Source organism: Cetorhinus maximus, chromosome 4, assembly GCF_964194155.1.
Source record: "Cetorhinus maximus chromosome 4, sCetMax3.hap1.1, whole genome shotgun sequence".
In the NCBI taxonomy this organism is placed as follows: domain Eukaryota; kingdom Metazoa; phylum Chordata; class Chondrichthyes; order Lamniformes; family Cetorhinidae; genus Cetorhinus; species Cetorhinus maximus.
Genome location: NC_135882.1, coordinates 133,943,661 through 133,966,123, shown reverse-complemented (window position 1 = coordinate 133,966,123; position 22,463 = coordinate 133,943,661). Strand labels below are relative to the sequence as shown.

Below are 22,463 nucleotides of genomic sequence, written 5' to 3'. Positions count from 1 at the left end.
TACTAAGTTGAGATGTGAATTGGCATGTGAAGTAGAAGCTACTTGAAGGTAATTCAGTGTTAGAGCAGTAGGAGGCGCTCAAGGATAATTTAAAGTGGGTTCAGATATGTTCCTGCAAAGGAAGAGGATGGGACTCAAATCTAGACAGCCCTCGATGTCAAGAAGTATACAGAATAGGAAAAGGCAAAAAAAGAGAAAGCTTATGTCAGGTGCCAATAATTTAACACTGTAGAAAGCCTATAGGAGTATAGGAAGTGCAGGTTTGAAATTAAAAAGGAAATTAGGAAAGCAAGAGAGTGCATGAAAAAATACTGGCAAGTAAAATCAAGGAAAACTCAAAGATATTTTATAAATGCATTAAGGGCAGGAGAAAATCTAAGAAAGGGGTAGGGTAAAATAGAGACCAGAAAGGTAACTTGCATGTGGAGGCTCAATACATGGACATGGTGCTTGATCAATACTTTGCACCTGCTTTCACAAGACAGGGTAAAAGAGACATCATAGTTAAAGATGAGTAGAGTGAGATATTGCATAGGATGAACATTGTGAGGGAGAAAATATTATTTTGTATCCTTGAAAGTGGGTATCTCAGCAGGTCCAAATGAAATGTATCCCAGGCTGCTAAGGGAAGCAACAGAAAAAACAGTGGAGGTTCTGACCATCATTTTCCAATCCTCTCTGGCGACAGGGTGTTGACAGAAAACTGGAGGATTATGAATGTTGTTCTGTTGTTTAAAAAGGGAGGAAGGATTAGCCTGAGCAATTACAAGCCAGTCAGCCTAAACTTGTGTTGGGCAAATTCATGCAATGATGATGCAATGGTGTTGGGCAAATTATTGCAATGCAACAATTAATGAGGAACAGAAGAACATGAAAAACAGTCATTTAGACTGTCAAGGATTAATCAGGGTTTTGTTAAGGGAAGGTTGCGTCTGACCAACTTAACTGAATAGTTTGAGGATGTAACAAGAAGGGCTGATGAGGGCTTTGATGTAGTGTGCCCATATAGGATTTTAGCAAGGCTCTTGACAAAGTCCCACATGGCAAACTGATGGCAAATTAAAAACTCATGAAATCCAAGGAAAGTGCCAAGTTGGATACAAAATTGGCTCAGTGGCAGGAAGCAAAGGATTATTGTTGAGGGATGTTTTTGTGCCTGGTAGGCTGCTTCCAATGGGGTGCCACAGAATTCAGTAACAGGTTCCTTGCAGTTCATGGCATATGAAGGCTGTCCTAGAACAAGTCTTATTTAATTTAGACTTACCCAGTACATGTAGGGGTCAAGTGGTTTGATAATGAGAAAGAAAACTGCAGGCGGCAGAAACATATCAATGGAATTCAATCTGGAGAAATGTGAGGCAATGCATTTAGGAACAGCAAGCATGGCATGAGAATACACAGTAAATAGCAGGATTCTGAGAAGTGTAAAGGAACAGAAGGACTTTTAAGTGTATGTATACAGATCCCTGAAGGTAATAGGATAGGTAGATAAGGTGATCAATAAACATACAGGACACAGTATGTTCTTTTTTCTTGGGCCGAGGCCTACAGTAAAAGAGTAGGGAGGTTTTGCTAGAACTATATAAAATCCAAGTTAGACAACAGCTAAAGAAGTGTTTACATTTCTGGTCGCAGCTTTACAGGAAGGATGAGATTGGACTAGAGAGGGCATAGAAGAGGTTTATGAGGATGGTGCCAGGAATGGAGAATTTTGGCAATGAGGAAAGATTAGAGAGGCTGGGATTGTTTTCTTTGGAGCAGAGCAGGCTGAGGGGAGATTTAATTCAGATACATAAAATTATGAGGTGTCAAGATATAGTGGATAGAAAAGCCTATTTCTGTTATCAGAAACATCCATAATCATAGATTTAAAGTAGTTGATGGAAGTCAGGACCACATGACAGGGTGGCTGGGAGAAGCAGAAACTCTCATTTAATTAAAACAACTTAAGATATGCACTTGAACGACCATAGCCTAAAAGTTACAAACCAAGAGCTGCAAGGTCAGATTAGGCTGGATAGCTCTTTATCAACCAGCATAAACAAAGTGAGCCGAATGTTTTCCTCCTCTTTCCACGTTTCTAGACATCCAATTCCTTTTTGAAAGTTACAAATGAAACTGCTTCCACCACCTTTTCAATCAGTGCATTCCAGATCATGACAACTCAATGTGCAATTCTCATTTACTCTCTGAAGTAGAGTTATGATTAGATCAAATGTGTTCTGTGGCCTTTTTAAGTCATGGATGCCTCAGTAGGTTCACCACTCAGTCCTTTCACCCACTATTGTTAACACCTCTCTGTAGCTTAGGTATCTAATCCAAAGAGAGTTATTCTAGGACAACCTTCAAATATCCGCTCTAACTCCTCACCTTGCTCCATAGATAAATAGGGAAGGCATGACCTTTAAAACATTATCAAAGCACCAAGGTAAGGTCATTGATAAACAGGAGTTTTACATGCTGCCAAAAGGCTGCCCAACATCAGGCTGATTTTATTGGCAGTGCGGGTTGATGTGTATAACCAATCAATGCGGCCTGTATACACAAAGGTCTATGAGTGAAGTATCCTCGTCTAGGAAACAAGTACAAAGAGAGAGAGTGCAAGGCCACCCACCATCAGCCTGATGCAAGGGAGGAAAACAAAGTACTGCAAGTGTTGGAAAGCTGAAATAATAACAGAAAATGCTAGAAAAGTAGTGTCTGTGGAGGGGGGTACAAGGGGGAGCAGGGCGAGAGAGGGTGGCTGGGGTGCAGGGCAATAGGCAGCGCAGAGAGAGAGAGAGAGAGAGTGGGAGAGAGGGAGAGAGAGTGGGAGAGATTGGGGGAGAGAGAGAGAGGGAGAGAGAGAGTGGGAGAGAGAGAAGGAGTGAGAGAGAGAGAGATAGTGGGAGAAAGAGAGATAGTGGGAGAAAGAGAGAGATAGTGGGAGAAAGAGAGAGATAGTGGGAGAAAGAGAGAGAGATAGTGGGAGAGAGAGAGATAGTGGGAGAGAGAGAGTGGGGGGGGGAGAGAGAGAGAGAGAGAGAGAGAGAGAGAGAGAGAGAGAGAGAGAGGCGGCAGCCAGACGGCAGCAGCCGCCTGTGGGCGGGCGAGCGAGGCAGTGAGAGAGAGAGAGAGAGAGAGAGAGAGAGCACAAAGCAGTGAGACAGAACAAGAGGCGGAGAGAGAGGGAAAGAAAGAGAGAGAGGGAGAGAGAGAGAGGACAGCGAACGAGCTCATTTTGTTTCAAATTGCTGCCCTTTCATCAGAATGGCAGATCTAAGAGGATGCTGCAACTGTGCAGTAAGACAACAGGGACTCTCAATCAATGCAGTCAGGTCCCCCACATCAGTGTAATCAGATAGCTAAAAGGATCCAATATCAGCAGTCAGCTATCAAAAGGTGACTCTGCAGTAGTGCAGTCACAGTGCCTAACAATTTACTGAAGACTCTGTGCTTCCTGCCTGATCATCTTGATCAGCTTTCATCATGCCCGGCTGTATGTCACAGTCTTTTCATATTTAGTCAGGTGTTTAACTTAGGGCCACAATGAGTCTGACACTCAAAGTCAGACATCAGAGGAGCTACAGCTCAGCTAAGTTAGAATCACAATGGTGAAGGAGAGTGCTGCAGCGAGCTTGAGGTTAAGATACATGGCTGGGAGAATGGATTGAAAGACTCAGTCTTCATTTAGTTCTTTGCTGTCCAAACCTTGAATGCAAGTACAACTCAAATGCCATTTTCCCAGCTAAAATCCTGCAACAAAATGAGTTGGAAGAACACACCAACAGCTCCCTGATTTAGAGTTCCTGGCCCATCTGCAAAACCTCCCATTTCTGTTCTCTGTGAACCAGGATAATAGATGTAGATGCCTTCTCCTGAAGTGCAAGCTAAAATTAATGCTCCTTGCAACAGTGACTGTGCTTCATTAAAACTGACTTTAAATTTGCTGCTTTCTCCCCTTTTGCTCTCTGATAAGGTGGCTCAGAGAAGCAATTAACAAGGTTCACATTCCCGCGCGTACACACAGGCAAAGCCCGCGCGTACACACAGGCAAAGCCCGCGCGTACACACAGGCAAAGCCCGCGCGTACACACAGGCAAAGCCCGCGCGTACACACAGGCAAAGCCCGCGCGTACACACAGGCAAAGCCCGCGCGTACACACAGGCAAAGCCCGCGCGTACACACAGGCAAAGCCCGCGCGTACACACAGGCAAAGCCCGCGCGTACACACAGGCAAAGCCCGCGCGTACACACAGGCAAAGCCCGCACCCCGCGCGTACACACAGGCAAAGCCCGCACCCCGCGCGTACACACAGGCAAAGCCCGCACCCCGCGCGTACACACAGGCAAAGCCCGCACCCCGCGCGTACACACAGGCAAAGCCCGCACCCCGCGCGTACACACAGGCAAAGCCCGCACCCCGCGCGTACACACAGGCAAAGCCCGCACCCCGCGCGTACACACAGGCAAAGCCCGCACCCTGCACGTACACACAGGGACAGCCCGCACTCTGCATGTACACACAGGGACAGCCCGCACCCCGCGTGTACACACAGGGACAGCCCGCACCCTGCATGTACACACAGGAGAAGCCCGCACCCAGAGTGTGCACACAGGGAAAGCCCACAACCAGTGTGTACACACAGGGAAAGACCACATCCACTGTATATATAGTGGAGGTTTGCATACTGTAACCCTGTACTGAACAAGAACATCGCACAGCAACAGCATTCATCTATTATCGTCCTCTCTTCTACTTTGAAATGTCAGGTCACTCACTGAAGCAAAGTCAAAACGGCACAAGCATCTGGCACCATCCCTACCTGCAAGTCACCAGAATATCTAATGGAATAGGGCAATACAACGGAGTCTGATACTTCCCTCACCCAACATCCGCCTTATACACACACTTTCTAGCTGTGGTCATTCGATAGTGATCGGGAATGAATACCTTGTTTGTTCTCTCCCTTCCCTATCACAAGACACTGAGGCCACTGAAGCATTCCTATTATGGAAAGCACTACAATGTCACAATGCACAGGTTCCATGTGTATGCTACAGAATATTTGTCACTTGAGGGCAGCAGATATCACATCAACGTCTCTAACCGATGAACTGAATTGTACAACCAGCTGAAGGTACCCGAAACACATGCCAGCACCTGAAGGGACAGGTTAATATTATAAAATTTCTAGCACTATAATCTTGGTGATATAGCTAATTTGGCAAAATAAATGACACAATAGGATTAGGGATACTGCCAAAGATTCCTACCAACTATGGGCAGAAGAGAAGAAAACGTCACCCACCTCACCACGAATGAGACTGGCCCAAGGCAGTGCCGTAGAAGAGGGCGCCTAACCAGGTAGACCAAGCTTATCAGAGATCTGATCTGTGAGGTCTGTGGTTTTTCTCCCTATGAAAGGTGTGTAATGGAATTGCTGAAGGTCTCTAAAGACAAGTGTGCACTCAAATTCATCAAAAAGAGAGTTGGCACATCCATGCAAAGAGGAAAAGAGAAGAACTCAGCAATGTGCTGGCAGCAATGATAAAGGCAGCTGCAAAGGAAGATTGATCTGTACAAAGTTACTACCTTTAAAGTTATTTCAAAAATTTTTTAAAAATTTAAAAATGGCTTATCTTTGTTTCATAATTATTAAAAACATCAAGATAAAAAAAATCAGCATCAACCTCTGTTCATTGTGAATTCCACACATTTCTAAACAGTGATGTTTCAACATGCTCCCTTCTTCCTCCCAAAGTAGGTCTTATGTAGAAAAGACAGATTAATATTTTGGATAGAGACTCAATCATCATTATTTGGTAACTAACCCACACCTTTACTTGTCTTTCTCTATCCATTCATGTAGGCTTGCTCTGAGTCAGGAGGTTGCAATTTCAAACCCCACCCCAGTCCTTGAGCACGTAATCTAACCTGACAGTCCAGCACAGTGGTGCTGGCTCTTCTGATGTGACATTAGGCTGAGGTTCTGCCTGCCTGTTCAGGGTGGCATTAGGATCCCATGGCACTTTTCGAAGAGCAGGGAGTACTGCCGGTGTGATGGCTGATAATCCTCTATTGAATAGCATCTAAACACAGTCAGCTCATTGATGACAAAAATCTTGTCACCCCCCAAAATGCTTGTTACATTTATTCAACCGTCCCTGTGCTTCAAAAGTAATTGAAAATTCATTGTAAATGCAACAGGTCTCAAGAAGATTCAGAGGGGTGCAAGAAGGTGCTATAAAAGTCTTGCTTCCACAGAGCTATTACGTATTTGCTATTATATTCTGCTTTTATTTCAGATTTTCTATAAATTTGGCTTCCACTTCCTGATGTACTTTTCCTCAAATTCTAGTCTATTTCAAAAATTGCACAGAGTTAGGTTGTGACTTTTTAAAAATGCTTTTAATGTATTTTTCAATGGGGCTAAAGAACTGTGTTAAACCATACTTACAGTTTTAACTATAGTTAACTAACTTCAAACAACATTTTGATTCCAGGATTCAGTAGAGACCCACAATCTAAAGTTCTACTTGGAGGCAACTCTTTGATTTATCCAAATGGCTCAGTGATTTAACTCGGCAAGTAGCTGAGTCAGGCAGAAAGGGAAGATCATGGGCTCAATCACTAGCCTGTCCTAAGACAACTTTTTATCATTCATGGGAATGTGGGCGTCGCATTTATTACACATCTATAATTACCCTCAAGAAGATGGTGGGGACTGACTTCTTGAACCATTTTGGCGCTTGGCACTGTGCATTCAGAAAAGGGAGGGGAAAATTGCAGCAGTAAACCAGGGTATTGTTTTAAAATTGTTGCGAGCATCAATTTCCATTATCTCCCCCCGAGACCACAAGGCTGTTGCTTTTCTTTGGCTCCTTAGTCCAAAGCAGTTCTCCAATATCACGGACAATGGTTGACTGAATCTTGAGCTTTGGCAGTTGGGGAGGGCATCAGTGCCAAGCCTGATAGATACCTGCCAGACATCAACATGTAGACATACAGAGAGCATATGACTTGGAGCAGGAACCATGTGCAATATCCCTCTGCCTGACTGGGTGGCACTGGTTTTAATTATGCTGATCGGGCTAAGGTTAGTTAACTCAATGCAGTTAAGTGAAACAGCATCTTGCATTTAAAAGCAAGATCCAATTTGCCCTCCCAACTAGACATAAATATCCCACTGCACTATCTCAAAGAATAGCAAGGTTTTCCCAGTGTACTTGCCAACATTTATCCCTCAGCCAACATCACTAATTTTTTTAAAAATTCATTCACGGGATGTGGGCTTCATGGGCTGGGTCAGCATTTATTGCCCATCCCTAGTTGCCCTTGAGAAGGTGGTGGTGAGCTGCCTTCTTGAACCGCTGCAGTCCATGTGGTGTAGATACACCCACAGTACTGTTAGGAAGAGAGTTCCAGGATTTTGACCCAGCAACAGTGAATGAACGGCGATATATTTCCAATTCAGGATGGTGAGTGACTTGGAGGGGAACTTGCAGGTGGTGGTGTTCCCATGTATCCGCTGCCCTTGTCCTTTTAGGTGGTAGTGGTTGTAGGTTTGGAAGGTGCTGTCTAAGAAGCCTTGGTGAATTCCAAGCCCACTAATGTGAACTTGTATCTCATTGTTATTTGTGAGAACTTGTGTGTAAAATTTCATTGGCTGTAAAGCACTTTGGGACATCTTGAGGTCATGAATAGCACCATATAAATGCAAGTCCTCTTTTTTTTTTATTGCTCTTACCAACACACAAAAGGGGGCTATGACGTCCTACCAGATTACAGTACATTCAATTCTTCGAATAGACCGTCGCAAAATTGTGGGGCACGGATTAGTGGAAATGTTCTGTGGTAAAACCAAACTGATGCTAAAAGAGTGAGAGATTACTCCCTAGGCACTTACCTCTTTAAAACCAGGATGCGCCTCATCAAATGGAAAAGTGAAGTTGAGGTAGAAGTTCAACCATGTTCTAATTAAAAGTGGTACAGGCTTGAAGGATCAAATGATCTACTCCTGCTCCTATTTCTCACGTTCTTGTTCTTTTTCAACATCTCAAAGCTGTGGAACAGTCACCACTTAAACACAGCTTTCTGATTTAAGGTTAAAACACCAAGAAACTTCATAGATTGTGAAGGAGAAAAAACAGATACACAAGTTGAAGTGGCACAGAACAGTAGCATTCTCTCATAGAAAGGCAATGGAGGTGTGAAATGAAAACATCACCCAGAATGAAGTTTGGCAAACTTTGAAGGGATTAAATGAGAGGATTAGTTAATTAAGTCAGAAGAAAGAAGCAAAGCGCAGGAAATTCTTCATTAAGTTGTGAGATAAGTTGCCCAGGAAGGAAATTGAAGCCAATGATCTAGATGGGTTCAGGAGACAATTGGACACATTTCTGGAGCAAGAAGGGGCTGGGGAATGGTGGGCAGCTGGGTTCCACCTGAGAAAAGAAAGGTTTTGTTGAGGTTATTGGACTTAACACATTCCTCAAAATCTTTTCAGAAAATCTACAAAGGCAGCCCACTGGGGAAGAAAATAAAACAAACACTGATAAACATGTAGCAAAAGAATTCTTGAAAATAGTTTGAGTCAAACCCGTTACACATGAAGCACAACAACAAGTAGTGATAAGCGGTGAAGAATGAAGCACTCACAAAACTTCAACTCTTCATGGTCTGAAGATTCTCCAGACACATGTGACTAATGGTCACACAAAACCAATTTACATATTTGGAACTGCAGAACCATATCAGTCAGTGGGAAAAAGGAAAGGAAAATTAGCGGAGAAATTACATTGAGATAGTCAGTAACAATCTGCTCACCTGTGTTTTACCTCCTCATCATCCTTATCCTCATCCTCTCTGAGCTGTTTATTCTCTGGCTCCCCTTCATCTTGGTTTCGGTTCTGCAGGCCAAAAATGTAAAAAGAAAATTGGTTCATAATGTCTGCATTTCACTAATAATCTCACATATACTGTAATGTTCTACCAGATTACTGTATATTCAGTTCTTCGAATAGATTTCACATTTAATCTAGGTGAAAAATGCATTGTTTGGTATCAGGGTTAATTTGTGGTTTCTGCTAACTTATACGACCTCAACCAGGTAAGTGTTTGAACCTTCAAATGCTTTTGAACTTTACTCTCATGTTTCTCAAACTCCAAGTACACCATCCTACATGGGCTTCCTCCTTCTTGCATCCTCAGTACATTGAAATAAAGTCATCACACCATAAAATCCTAGAATAGTTACAGAATAGGAGGCCGCCATTCAGCGCCGTTTGTGTACACATGGCTCTCTGCAAGCGCAACTCACTTAGTCCCACTTTCCCCCACAAATGTTCTCCCTTCAGATAATTATCCAATTCTCTTTTGAAGGCCTCGACCACACTCTCAGGCAGCACATTCCGGATCCTAACCACTGCTGCGTAAAAATAGTTCATGTCACTGTTGCATCTTTTGCCAATCACCTTTCTCTCCAAGACCTCAGAACTGCAGAGTTCCTCATCTTCCCCTCAGCCCTCCTGCAAACCCAAAACCAAAAGCTTTCAAAACCCAAACTTGGCATCAACTGATCATTACATCCCCACTTACATCATCTAATTTTTTCAATCCCTCCTCCACCTAGACTAATTGGGCAGACACAGCTTAGTTGAGAGCACTCTAAGATGCGAGTCTGATTGTCATGAGTTCAAGCCTCCTTTGTTTCAAGTTTCAAGTTCAATACTCCTTTGCTGAACAGAAAACATAGGCCTCCAATTCAGCGCAACCAATAGTAGACTGTAGTCTGTTACTCACTTCCATGTATCCATTTTGATATAAAGAAACTACTCATGCTCCCTGATTTGATTTAGCTTGTAACTCATTCCTCAATGCCTATTACTTGACATAAAAACCACCTAAACCCATCGATTAGATTCCAGCTTTTAATTCACTCCTGGATCTCTGTCATTCTACATAGAAAGAAAGATGCAGAAGTTACAACAGTCAAACGAGTAATTTGGCCAAACCAGTCTGTGTTGACATTTATCTGATATGCAAAGTCAGTATAAGCTTTTTCACTTTAAACAATCTGAAATATTGTAAAGAAAGATGCTCTCAGGGCCTTTTCTGGAACCAATGTTATATTTGGCATTTAGACTTTTTGATGAATGAATTATTTTTGTTCAAAGAAGTCTTTCACTTTATCTTTATTCTCAGGTGCATTGTTGTGAGGTGTCACATTAGTTATGTAGGTTTCATTGCTTTGTTAGATAAAATCTGTAAGTATACAACACATTGTGGCTATTGATCACAAGTTCCATTAATTCTAGATACCCTCTTACTTCCTTTTCTTTGATTGTTGCTTGCTGCTGGGCTCAACACTGTCCACAGCTTCAGCTGAAGTATTTCCAATAGTACGTAGTACTTAAAGAATTGTTACGGTGCAGAAGGAGGCTATTTGGCCCATTGTGTCTGCACCAGCTCTCTGAATGTACAACTCGCCTTGTGCCATTCCCCTGCCTTCTCCCTGTAACCCCACATTCTTCCTTTTCAGATAACAGTCTAATTCCATTTTGAATGCTTCAATTAAACCTGCCTTCACCACACTATCAGGCAATGCATTCCAAACCCATAATCATTCACTACATAAAAAAAAGTTTTTCCTTATATCACTTTTGTCTCTTTTACTAATTACTTTAAATATGTGCGCTCTAATTCTCAATCTGAGATCTAGAAAAAAATCTCCCCCCCCTCGAACAACGCTGAACTCACCTATACCCATCACCAGCCTTGGCAGCTGTGAGTCTACCTGCCGACTTTCATGCTGCTCAGCGCTTCTTGATGTGTGCTACCCTCCCACTCTGTGATGTGCGTGCACACTGCACTCTTTGTATCAAGCCACCTCCAGCTACAACAGACCGCACAGGAAGTTTCTATGGACCCCAGTTTGAAAATCACTTATTTAGAAGGCCAAGGAAAATAGCTGCAAGGGAAACCATCACTTTCCAAGTATCCCTGTAAGTCCCACCTTCCTAATTTGGACATATATCACCTTTCCTTTACAGGCACTGGGTCATAATTCTGGAACTCCAGACTCAACAAGAATTTTGGGAGTACATTCACTATCTGGTGTGCCATGGTTTTAGAAGGCAGTTCACCACCACCTTCTCAAAGGTAATAATGATGGTCAATAAATGCAGCCTTACCAATAACCCCCAGGCTTGAAATTATTTTTTCAACTTAATTTTTAAGGGCACAGTTCACTTAATGCAAGAAACATCATAAAGTGAATACATTATTCATTTAAATACAAGGGGTTGTTGTTTCATAACAACACTTTTATCATCTTTTTTTAAGCTAGGCAGCCAGTAGAGATCTCAACTGTTAATACCCCATGGTTCGGAATCTGAGGCAGTTTTTTAAATCAGCAATTTCTATAATACCTTTTAAAAAAGGCAAGTTAAACAAAAAAAAAATAGTAGGAACACACTCAGCAATTCATTAGTACAGAACCATACAGACCCATGGAGATCCCAAATTGGGTCCCTGTACTCCGCTAAGTCACCTTATCGCAGGCAGAAAAACTGGCAATGTTCCCACAAAGGACTTCAAAAGGACTTCAGTGTCATGTTAATACAAACAGGATTCAAGTGCCTTCCTCCTTGTCCAGTGATCTCTGCTGGACAGTACATGTGTACGGGATCAGCTTTGAAGTTATTATTTCCTACATGGCTGAATAGCCTGTCGATACTCATTATCGATTTACTCAACCATACCCTGACCTCCATATTTGATGTCCTAGTTGTTAGGAAACAGAAATATTTTAACTAGGTTATTTTGGTTTGATTTGTATTTCTGTATCTGTGATAAGAAAAAGTCAAGTTGAGTTTTAATTTCACTTTAAAAGGTGCCTACATTTCTAATGAGTTTACACGACTGTAAGAGAAGTTAAGTAAACACAAGAGTACAAAAACTGGGCTGTTGCCTAGCAACAGGGGTCCAGAGAGGTAGGTCCTTCCAACAGACACACAGAAGAAGCTAAAACAGCAGTTTTTGAGTTCAGTTTTGAAGACAGCTGCCAAGCAAAGTAGGCTAGAAGAGGTAAATAGCCAGTCCCAAGCTAAAGTTGGTTAAAAGTAGCTGCCAGGGAGAGACTGGAGCAAAGGGGACAGATAGCCAGCCCCAAGCTAAAGAAGAAAGTCCCCAAGAATCCAAGAGAGTGGAACAGGAGATAGTCCCGAGCAGACCTTCTAGTCAAAAGAGGGAAAGGAACCTGGTGAGCGGTGCCAAACTTCAAATTTAAAGCTTCAAGCTGCAGGAAGCAGAGTCAAAGCAATATAAAGGTTTGTGAGAAGTCAGAAGATCCAAAGAGGCAACTGAAGGTCTGCAGCTATTTGCTATGGGCATGTGAAGCAGTGGTGTACTGTTGACATTTGAGTCAATGAGAGAGAGTGCGTGGAAGAAAGCTCAAACACACATGGTGACCCAGGGGAGAGGAACATCGGAAGGAGAGTTTGAAACCCTGGAGGTGAACCCTTGTGGAAGGTGTCTGAAAGAAAGCATCGATTTGGGAGAAGATTCCAAAGTGAGTTCTTGAAGGGTAGAGATTGGAAACGCTCCTGTGAAAGGCGGAGTTCAGTGAGACTGGTTGGCTAACAGTGTGACAAGTGTCTGGAGGGAGTTGATGAGAGATCCATAGCATCTGGTTGAGGTGGCATCTGTCACTTGATTTCAGGGTGCGGTGTGTCTGACCACAGATTGCCAATTGGTTTACATGGACTGTGTGCATACATTGAACATTAGGGTATAAGATAACTTTTGTAACTTGTGCTATCCTTACAAATCTGTATACATCTGTAAAGGTATAGTTGTTGGTGAAGGAGTATTGTAATACAGTTAATTTTTTCTTGTTTAATAAATGTTTTATGCTTTTGTTAAAAGTTCATTAGCTGACTCTGGTGACACTGCTCAGTAGCCCCTCTCCACATACCTAAATAAACAAATAAAAGTTAGGATCAATCAAGCTGGGTTCTTCCCTGGGATCAGGCTTGCACAATGGTAACCTCAACTGGGGATCATAACATAGTCTTCAATAAAACCAGTACTCTCTCTTTCACCCTGGTTGTTCCCCCAGAATAGTCCTCATTTCCACTCACTTAAGTGCAAGAGATGCAGACTGGAAAGGACATGGCACACAACTGGTTTAGCCATCCACCACCAGATCTGGCTAGTCCACTTAAAGCACTTTTGGGTCCTACTCTCCTCTGTTAAAACTGCTCATTATTCCAGGATCATCCTGGGTTGCAAAGAGTCCCGGTTTCTTCTCTCAACTACAAGCCAGCTTGTCCCCTCCACTATCCCCCTGCACCCTTATATCCAACAAGTGTCACTTCTTGTCACTTATATTAAGACAATCTAATCAGCTGCCTCTGCTACTTCCCTCCCTTCCACCAGCTCACCTGGCCATACTTCCTTTAATGCTCCTCCTTGCCCTAGCCCTGAACTCACATCTTTCTCTAGTTTATCTTCTATTTCCCCTCATGCCCTCTTTGGGCTCATTTGACCATGAGGCCCATTGTCCTATTCCTTTGATCCTATTCCCACTAAGCAGCTGACCACCCAACTTCTCCTCTCGACCCCCATGCTAGCCAATATGGTAAATGGTTTTCTCCCTCTGATCCCTCTCTCCTTTAAATCTGCTATCATTATCCCTCTCTTAAAAAAAATCATTGACCTCCTCACTCTTATAAATACTACACCATCACGAACGTCCCTTTCTTCTCCAAAGTCCTTTGCCGTGTTGTCACCTCCCAAATTCATTCCCATTTTTCCTGGAAATCAGTGCTTGAGTTCCTCCAATTGGGTTTCCACCCTGCCATAGCAACATCATTTTTCTTATCAAGGTCACAAATTACATCCTATGTGACTGTAACAAAGGTATACATTCCCTCCTTATCCTTTTGACCTATCTGCAGCATTTGACATGGCTGACCATGCCATCTTCCTCCAATATCTCTTCATCGTGGTCCAACTGGGTGGGACTGCTGTAACCTGGTTCCATTCTTATCTCTCTCATCTTGACCAGAGAATCACTTGCATTGGCTTCACTTTCTGTTCCCACACCATTACCTCTGGTGTCCCTCAAGAACTAATCCTTGGTCCCCTCTTATTTCTCATCTACATACTGCTACTTGATGACATCACCCAAAGGCATAGCATTTAGTTTTCATATGTACACTGACAATACCCAGCTCTACCTCACCATTACTTCTCTCGACTCCTCCACTGTTGCTAAATTATCAGTACTATTGAGCAGAATTATAAATTATAAATTGGGAAACCTGAAGCCATTGTTTTCTGTTCCCATTCCAAACTCCATTCCCTAGCTACCGACTCCATCCGTCGCCCTGGCAACAATCTTAGATTGAGCCAGTTTATTCGCAACCTTGGTGTCACGTTTGATCCCAAGGTAAGCTTCCAACCTCATATTCATGCCATCTCAAATACCGCATATTCCCACCTCCATAACATTACCCAACTTCGCTCCTGTCTCAGCTCATCTGCTGCTGTAATCTTCATTCATGCCTTTGTTACTTCTAGACTTGGATATTCCATTGCACTCTTGGCTGGTTTCCCTCATCCGACCCTCCGTAAACTTGAGGTCATCCACAACTCAGATGCCCATATCTTAACTTCCAGCAAGTTCCATTCCCCTATTACCTCTATGCTCGCTGACCTACACTGCCTCCTGATGAAGCAACACCTTGGTTTTAAAATTCTCATCCTTGTTTTCAAATCCCTCCATGACCTTGCCCCTCTCCATTTTTGTAATCTCTTCTAACCGTGCAATTCTGCACTCTAGTTCTGGCCTCTTGTGCATTTCCAATCACAACTGCTCCACCATTGGTGGATATATCTTCAACTGCCTATGCCCAAGCTTTGGAATTCCCATCCTACACTCTTTTCCTTCGGGAAAAGAGATGGAGAAGAGATTTTATAGAAGTATTCAAGATCATGAGGGGCCTGGACAGAGTAGTCAGGGGGAAACTGTTCCTATTTGCAGAAGGATTGAGAACCAGAGGGCATAGATTTAAGGTAATTGGTAAAAGAAGCAAAAGCGATGTGAGAAAAAAGAGCGTGGTGCGGGCAGGCTCAATTGAGGCTTTCAAGAGGGAATTAGATGATTATTCGAAAAGAAACAATCAGCAAGGTTACAGGGAGAAGGCAGGCAAATGGCACTCGGTGAAGTGCTCATTCAGAGAGCTGGTGCAAACACAATGGGCCAAATGGCCTCCTGCGCCATAACAATTCTGTGATACACCTCTCTACCACACTTGCCCTTGAAGACACTGCTTAAAAACACTTCTTTGACCAAGCTTTTGGGTACCTGACCAAATATCTCAATGTGGGTCAGTATCATGCTTTGTTTTATAACGCTCCAGTGAAGTGCCTTGGGACATTTCATTTCATTACATTAAAGACACTATAAGTCGTTGGTGTTGTCCAAGTTCACACATATGATGACTTGAGATGCTATAGAGTACCAGATATTGATAGTCCTGTACTCCAGGAAAAGTCAGCTCCTGTATAAGAGGAGGAACCATAGTGGGGTAAAAAATTGAATGACCAGGAATGCATAGTTAAAACCAGAACTGTGCATTAGTAAAGACAGTTGCAAAGTAGGGATGCACAAATTATAAATACTCTAAGACTCATGCAAAAGGTTGAAAATTTTATTTACGGCACCGAAAGGAGGTTACTTTACACAATTGTGGATTTTTTTTTTGAACCAACGTAAAAACATAACTGGCTTATTTAAAGTCATAATGTTTACATAAATAACAAAAAATGGTGAAGATCTGTGCAGTCACCATACTTTTTATAATGGGCCACTTCATGCATATTCTGGTTTTCTGCATTTGCTCTTTTTTCCTTTTAATTATTTTTACAAACTGTGATATTCTAAGATCTCTTCCTTCTCAACTGTGTGGGACTGGTGAAGTCTTCAGTTCTGCGTAGTTCTGTGCAAGCTAATTTCTTTCTTCAAACTGTGACTTGTTCTTCAGGAGGTAAACTGCCAAGAATTCAATAGGATTGGGAAGTCTTTCTTTTACCAGAACTGAAAGGCCTTGCAAAAGAATGGGTACCACCATTTGATCCAGATACGGCCGAGTTGGAAGGGGCTGCAGATCCATTTTCTGTTTAGATGTTTTCTCCGCATTCAGTTTTTCATTCTCAACTATCCTCTGTACGTTCTCAGACAGACTATATTCCGCATGAGGATTTTCTGATATCTACATCTGTCCCTCCAGGTTTGGTTCTGCAAATGTATCACGATGCTTTTCCGCCATGTTTGTTGTGTTGTAGTTCAATCTCAAACTGCACGCACCTGTTCCTGGTCCTATCCTGCTCTGCTACATATCAGGACTCTCTAAATATTGCCCTTGCTTCACTATCTCCTGTGTCTGGTTTTCCGCACCCCTCTGTTTAATGAAAGCCACTTGTCTTTCCAGGCTCCTGTTCCCTGGTACACATAGCTCTTTTCTTCCTCTTCCACTCTCCCTCAAAGCTGTTTGACCTTCCACTCCCTTCTTTTCAGAAAATGCCATTCTTCTCTCACAGGTCACCAGTCCCTCACTCTCCAGTGCTTGGCCTCCTGCACCCCTCTTTCCAGTACACATTGCATATCTCCCACCAGATCTCTTGCTCCCTGGTCACGGGTCTCCTCAGCCTCAAGTAGTAACACTGTATGGAACAGGCACCACACATTAAACTAAAGGCTGGGGAGTGAAGTGGTTGAATGATATTGGATACATTCAACATTACATTTTCTTGGTTCAAAAGATATGCAAATAACTAGCAAAATAATGGTTGTGCTGGAGGGTTTTGGTTTTGAGGGAAGGGCAGGAAGCAACTCAGCAGAAACCTTTCCCAGAATTTGAAAAGGGAGTGTAAAGTCAATGTTAACAACGCAGAGATGTACACGGGCCATGCTTGACCCACTGAATATTTTGTCTCCTTTCCTTACGTGTATCACGTAAACATTCAGATGGCAATGCATAGTCTCAGGGACAGGCACTGTCTCACTGATTCTTATTCAAAACTGAACTCTGTCTTCACCTCAGCTAAGGAACGCAAGCTCCAACAACTCATCGACTCCAACACCCTTCTGGGACCCTCCACCCCTGCTTGTCCCTCCGTCCTCACCCCATCTTCCAATCCCAGCCCCAGCCGCGTATTCACTATACCCCCTGACCTTCCCCTCTCCGATGCTGAACGTTCAGTGCTCAGCAAAGGACTTAGTTTCATACCCTTACGCCCTCATCTCAATGAATTTCGGGCTCGGCATGATGCTGAACTCTTCTTCCGCCGTCTTCGTCTCCGTGCTCACTTCTTTGGGCAGGAGTCCTCTCCCCGTTCAACGGATCCTTTTACCCACCTCCAATATTCTCCCTCCACTTGGACCCCTCCCTCTGGATTCTTACCTTCTCTTGATCTTTTCATTGAGAACTGTCGGCGTGACATTAGCCGTCTCAATTTCTCTGCTCCTCTCACCCATTCTAATCTGTCTCTCTCTGAACTCACTGCACTCCGTTCTCTCAGGTCCAACCCCAACATTGTCACCAAACCCGCTGACAAGGGTGGTACTGTTGTTGTCTGGCGCATTGACCTCTACCTCGCGGAGGCTGAGCGTCGACTCGCAGACATTTCCTCCTACCTCTCCCTGGACCATGACCCCACCACAGAACATCAAGCCATTGTTTCCAGGACTGTCACTGACCTCATCTCCTCTGGAGATCTTCCTCCCACAGCTTCCAACTTGATAGTCGCCCAACCTCGGACGGCCCGCTTCTACCTCCTACCCAAAATCCACAAACAGAACTGTCCTGGCAGACCGATCGTGTCAGCCTGTTCCTGCCTCACAGAACTCATTTCTCGTTATCTTGACTCCCTTCTCTCTCCCCTTGTCCAGTCCCTTCCCACCTACATCCGTGATTCCTCTGACACCTTACGTCACATCAACAATTTCCAGTTCCCTGGCCCCAACCGCTTCCTCTTCACCATGGATGTCCAATCCCTCTACACCTCCATCCCCCACCAGAATGGTCTGAGGGCCCTTAGCTTCTTCCTTGAACAGAGGCCCCAAAAATCCCCATCCACCACTACTCTCCTCCGTCTGGCTGAACTTGTTCTCACACTGAACAATTTCTCCTTTAACTCCTCTCACTTCCTCCAAATAAAAGGTGTGGCTATGGGTACCCGCATGGGCCCCAGCTATGCCTGTCTCTTTATGGGGTATGTGGAACATTCCTTGTTCCAGTCCTACTCCGGCCCCCTCCACAACTCTTTCTCCGGTACATCGATGATTACTTCGGTGCTGCTTCATGCTCTCGTCGGGACCTGGAAAAATTTATTAATTTTGCTTCCAATCTCCACCCCTCCATCATCTTCACATGGTCCATCTCTGACACTTCTCTTCCCTTCCTTGACCTCTCTGTCTCAATTTCTGATGACTGTCCACCAATATCCATTACAAGCCTACCGACTCCCACAGCTACCTCGACTACAGCTCCTCACACCCCGCTTCTTGTAAAGACTCCATCCCATTCTCTCAGTTCCTTCGCCTCCGTCGCATCTGTTCTGATGACGCTATCTTCAACAACAGCTCCTCTGACATGTCCTCCTTCTTCCTTAACCGAGGTTTTCCATCCACGGTCGTTGACAGGGCCCTCAACCGTGTCCGGCCCATATCCCGCGCATCCTCCCTCACGCCTTCTCCTCCTTCCCAGAAACATGATAGGGTCCCCCTTGTCCTCACTTATCACCCCACCAGCCTCCGCATTCAAAGGCTCATCCTCCGCCATTTCCGCCAACTCCAGCATGATGCCACCACCACACACATCTTCCCTTCACCCCCCCTGACGGCATTCCGTAGGGATCGTTCCCTCCGGGACACCCTGGTCCACTCCTCCATCACCCCATACTCCTCAACCCCCACTTATGGCACCTCCCCATGCCCACGCAGAAGATGCAACACCTGCCCCTTCACTTCCTCTCTCCTCACCGTCCAAGGGCCCAAACACTCCTTTCAAGTGAAGCAGCATTTCACTTGCATTTCCCCTAACTTAGTCTACTGCATTCGTTGCTCCCAATGCGGTCTCCTCTACATTGGAGAGACCAAACGCAAACTGGGCGACCGTTTAGCGGAACACCTGCGGTCTGTCCGCAAGAAAGACCCAAACCTCCCTGTCGCTTGCCATTTTAACACTCCACCCTGTTCTCTTGCCCACATGTCTGTCCTTGGCTTGCTGCATTGTTCCAGTGAAGCCCAACGCAAACTGGAGGAACAGCACCTCATCTTCCGACTAGGCACTTTACAGCCTTCCGGGCTGAATATTGAATTCAACAACTTTAGATCTTAAACTCCCCCTCCCCCCATCCCCACCCCGTTTCTTCCCCCCACCCCACCCCCCGGCTTTTTTTTCAATAATTTATATAGATTCTTCTTTCCCCACCTATTTCCATTATTTTTAAATCTAAAACTAAAACCTTGTTAGCCTTTCCACCCCACCCCCACTAGAGCTGTACTTTGAATATCCTGTCCTCCATTCTTAATTAGCACTTTTCTCAGACAAAACACCTCTTTGACCCTTTTGTCTGTGACATCTTTTGATTATCTGCTCATCTCCACAATCACCACACCCTCAATGTCTCTCTCTCCCCCCACCACCCCTCCACCACCCCCCCCCCCCTCCACCCCCACCTCCACCTTAAACCAATTTATATTTCTCCCTTCTTCTAACTATGCTTCAGTTCTGCCGAAGGGCCATGAAGGCTCGAAACGTTAACTGATTTCTTCTCCGCCGATGCAGCCAGACCTGCTGAGTTTTTCCAGGTAATTCTGTTTTTGTTCTGTCTTCACCTCACTGACTCGCCTACTGGCATTCAAAAGCAGTTCAAACCTTCCAAGTACATAAGCATGTCCTAACCTGTCTCCCCACTATTTAAATGTATTGAAAGATTATTTCCCCACCCACATTAACTATGTTGAAAGGTGTTTTAAGAAAGAGTCAAACTCTTGCAACCTCAGGTGTTTACTTCCCTCTTTCCATGTCAGGTACAAGAATTGTTGTGGCACTGCCATTACTTTGCATAGCTACCAGACACTTTTAGGGAGGCAAACGGAGGCCTGAAGGTGAACATGTAACACACAGATATAGTCTCTCAGTTAGCTACTAACAGTGGCTATGTTAAATTTTCAACCTGTATATAAAAATTGTGGAAAAAGCTAAACAAGACAATTATACTGTCCTTTCAAACCTGAGCTGTGTCCCCAGGCATGTTTGTGAGCTGTACTAGAGTGAAGTGTTAAAAGTCTGTCACTGGTGTTGGGAAGCAACGAATTGCAACACCTCAAATAGTTGAGTATTGCAAAATACTGAAACACAGCCCTCCAGCAAGGCTAGTGATGAAAAAGCTTTCCCCCCACAGGATTTTAGATGAGGAATGGGCTCCTAGGGAGGATTCCTTCATGGTCAACTGGAATTTTCAAAAAGGAGCTCAATTGAAAGATGTTGAAAAAAGGGAACTGAGGGCTCAAAGCATTGATTTTTTTCTAAGGGGAGTTGAAGGAAATTAGTATTCATTAAAGTAGGAAGTTAACTGGAGGTGGAGAAGGAATGTTCACAATACAATCAACATACATGGACAAAGGATACAGTAACCTAGTAGTTAGAGTACTGGGCTATCAAACCATTGTTCAAATCCCACTATGGCAAGTTGAGAAACTGAACTCAATATATACAGTAATTTAGGAGTTGGCACCAGAAAAATTGTGAAAGCTTCCCGAATATCTTAAGAACCCATCACTCTCCTTCAAGAAAAGCAGTCTGACATATATATGATTCCAGTTCCACATGATGTGATTGACTCTTAACATACAGTCAAGCAAGGATGGCCATGGCAGTTCTCAACACTGTTAGAATTCATGGGGTTTGAAGGTAACATCAGAGAAACAAGGTCAAGGAGATGGCTTGCTGATCAACATTGCACATCCCTGCTGGCTCCTCCCCCACCTTCAACTGATGGATCAGTACTGCTCCATGGTGAACATCACTTAAGAAAAAGCACATAATGCATTCTGGGTGAGGGACTTCAATTTCAATCTCCAGGAGTGGCTCCATCACTGACCAAGCTAACAGAGACCAGAAGAATTCTTTTTTTTAAATTTATTCATTCACAGATATGGGCGTCACTGGCTAGGCCAGAATTTGTCCACCCCTAATTGCCCTCGAAAAGGTGGTGGTGAGCTGCCTTATTGAACCGCTGCAGTCCATGTGGTGTAGGTACATCCACGGTGCTATTAGGAAGGGAATTCCAGGATCTTGATCCAGCTCCAAGTCAGAATAGTACGTGGCTTGGAGAGGAACTTGCAGGTAGTGGTGTTCCCATGTATCTGCTGCCCTTGTCCTTCTAGATGGTGGAGATCGTGGATTTGGAAGGTACTATCAAAGGAGCCTTGATAAGTTGCTGCACACACTGCTGCCACTGTGCACCGGTGGTGGAGGGAATGAATGTATAAGGTGGTGAATGGAGTGCCAATCAAGTGGACTAGTTTGTCCTGGATGGTGTCAAGCTTCTTGAGTGTTGTTGGAGCTGCACTCATCCAACCAACTAAAAAATATTCCATTACACTCTTGACTTGTGCCTTGTAGATGGTGGACAGGCTTCGAGGAGTCAGGTGGTGAGCTACTCGCCGCAGGATTCCAAGCCTCTGACCTGCTCTTGCAGGCACAGTATTTACATGGCTAGTCCAGTTGAGTTTCTGGTCAATGGTAACTCTCAGGATATTGATAGTGGGGGATTCAGTGATGGTAATACCATTGAATGTCAAGGGGAAATGGTTAGATTCTCTCTTGTTGGAGATGGTCATTGCCTAGCACTTGTGTGGCGAGAATGTTACTTGTCAATTATCAGCCCAAACCCTAATGACATGCAGATCTTGCTGCACATGGATATCTGAGGAGTCACGAATGGTGAACATTGTGCAATCATCAGCAAACATCTCCAGTTATGATGGAGGGAAGGTCATTGATGAGGCAGCTGAAGATGGTTCAGTCAAGGACACTACTTTGAGGAACTCCTGTAGCAGTGCCTTGGGGCTAAGATAATTGACCTTCAACGACTGCAACAATCCTCCTTTGTGCTAGATTTGACTCCAACCAGTGGAGAGATTTGCCAGATTACCAAACTGACTTAAGTTTTGCTGGAGTACCTTTATGCCTCGATGAAATGCTACCTCGAAATCAAGGTCAGTCACTTTCACCTCACCTCTGCAATTCAGCTCTTTTGTTCATGTTTGGACCAAGGTTGTAATGAGGTCAGAAGCTGAGTGACTCTGGCAGAACTCAAACTGAGAGTTAGTGAGCAGGTTATTGCTGAGCAAGTGCTGTTTGATAGCACAGTCGATGATCCCTTCCATTGCTTTGCTGA

The 22,463-nt window shown here is 44.1% G+C and overlaps 1 protein-coding gene and 1 pseudogene across 2 annotated transcripts in view; both read right to left on the bottom strand.

The window, feature by feature from the left end:
- The window catches only part of ccdc12 (coiled-coil domain containing 12), a 79,725-nt gene that overhangs the window by 22,257 nt on the left and 35,005 nt on the right, over positions 1–22,463 (bottom strand). The window contains exon 2 of the mRNA XM_078540883.1: positions 8,811–8,893. Within this exon, the coding sequence (XP_078397009.1) occupies positions 8,811–8,893 (83 nt within the window). The remainder of the gene's footprint in view (positions 1–8,810; positions 8,894–22,463) is intronic.
- On the bottom strand, positions 15,703–21,496 carry LOC144679920 (protein dpy-30 homolog pseudogene; annotated as a pseudogene). Its single transcript, XR_013576446.1, has 2 exons — positions 19,894–21,496; positions 15,703–17,090 (listed from the first exon to the last, which is right to left on the bottom strand). The product of XR_013576446.1 is annotated as a protein dpy-30 homolog pseudogene (transcript).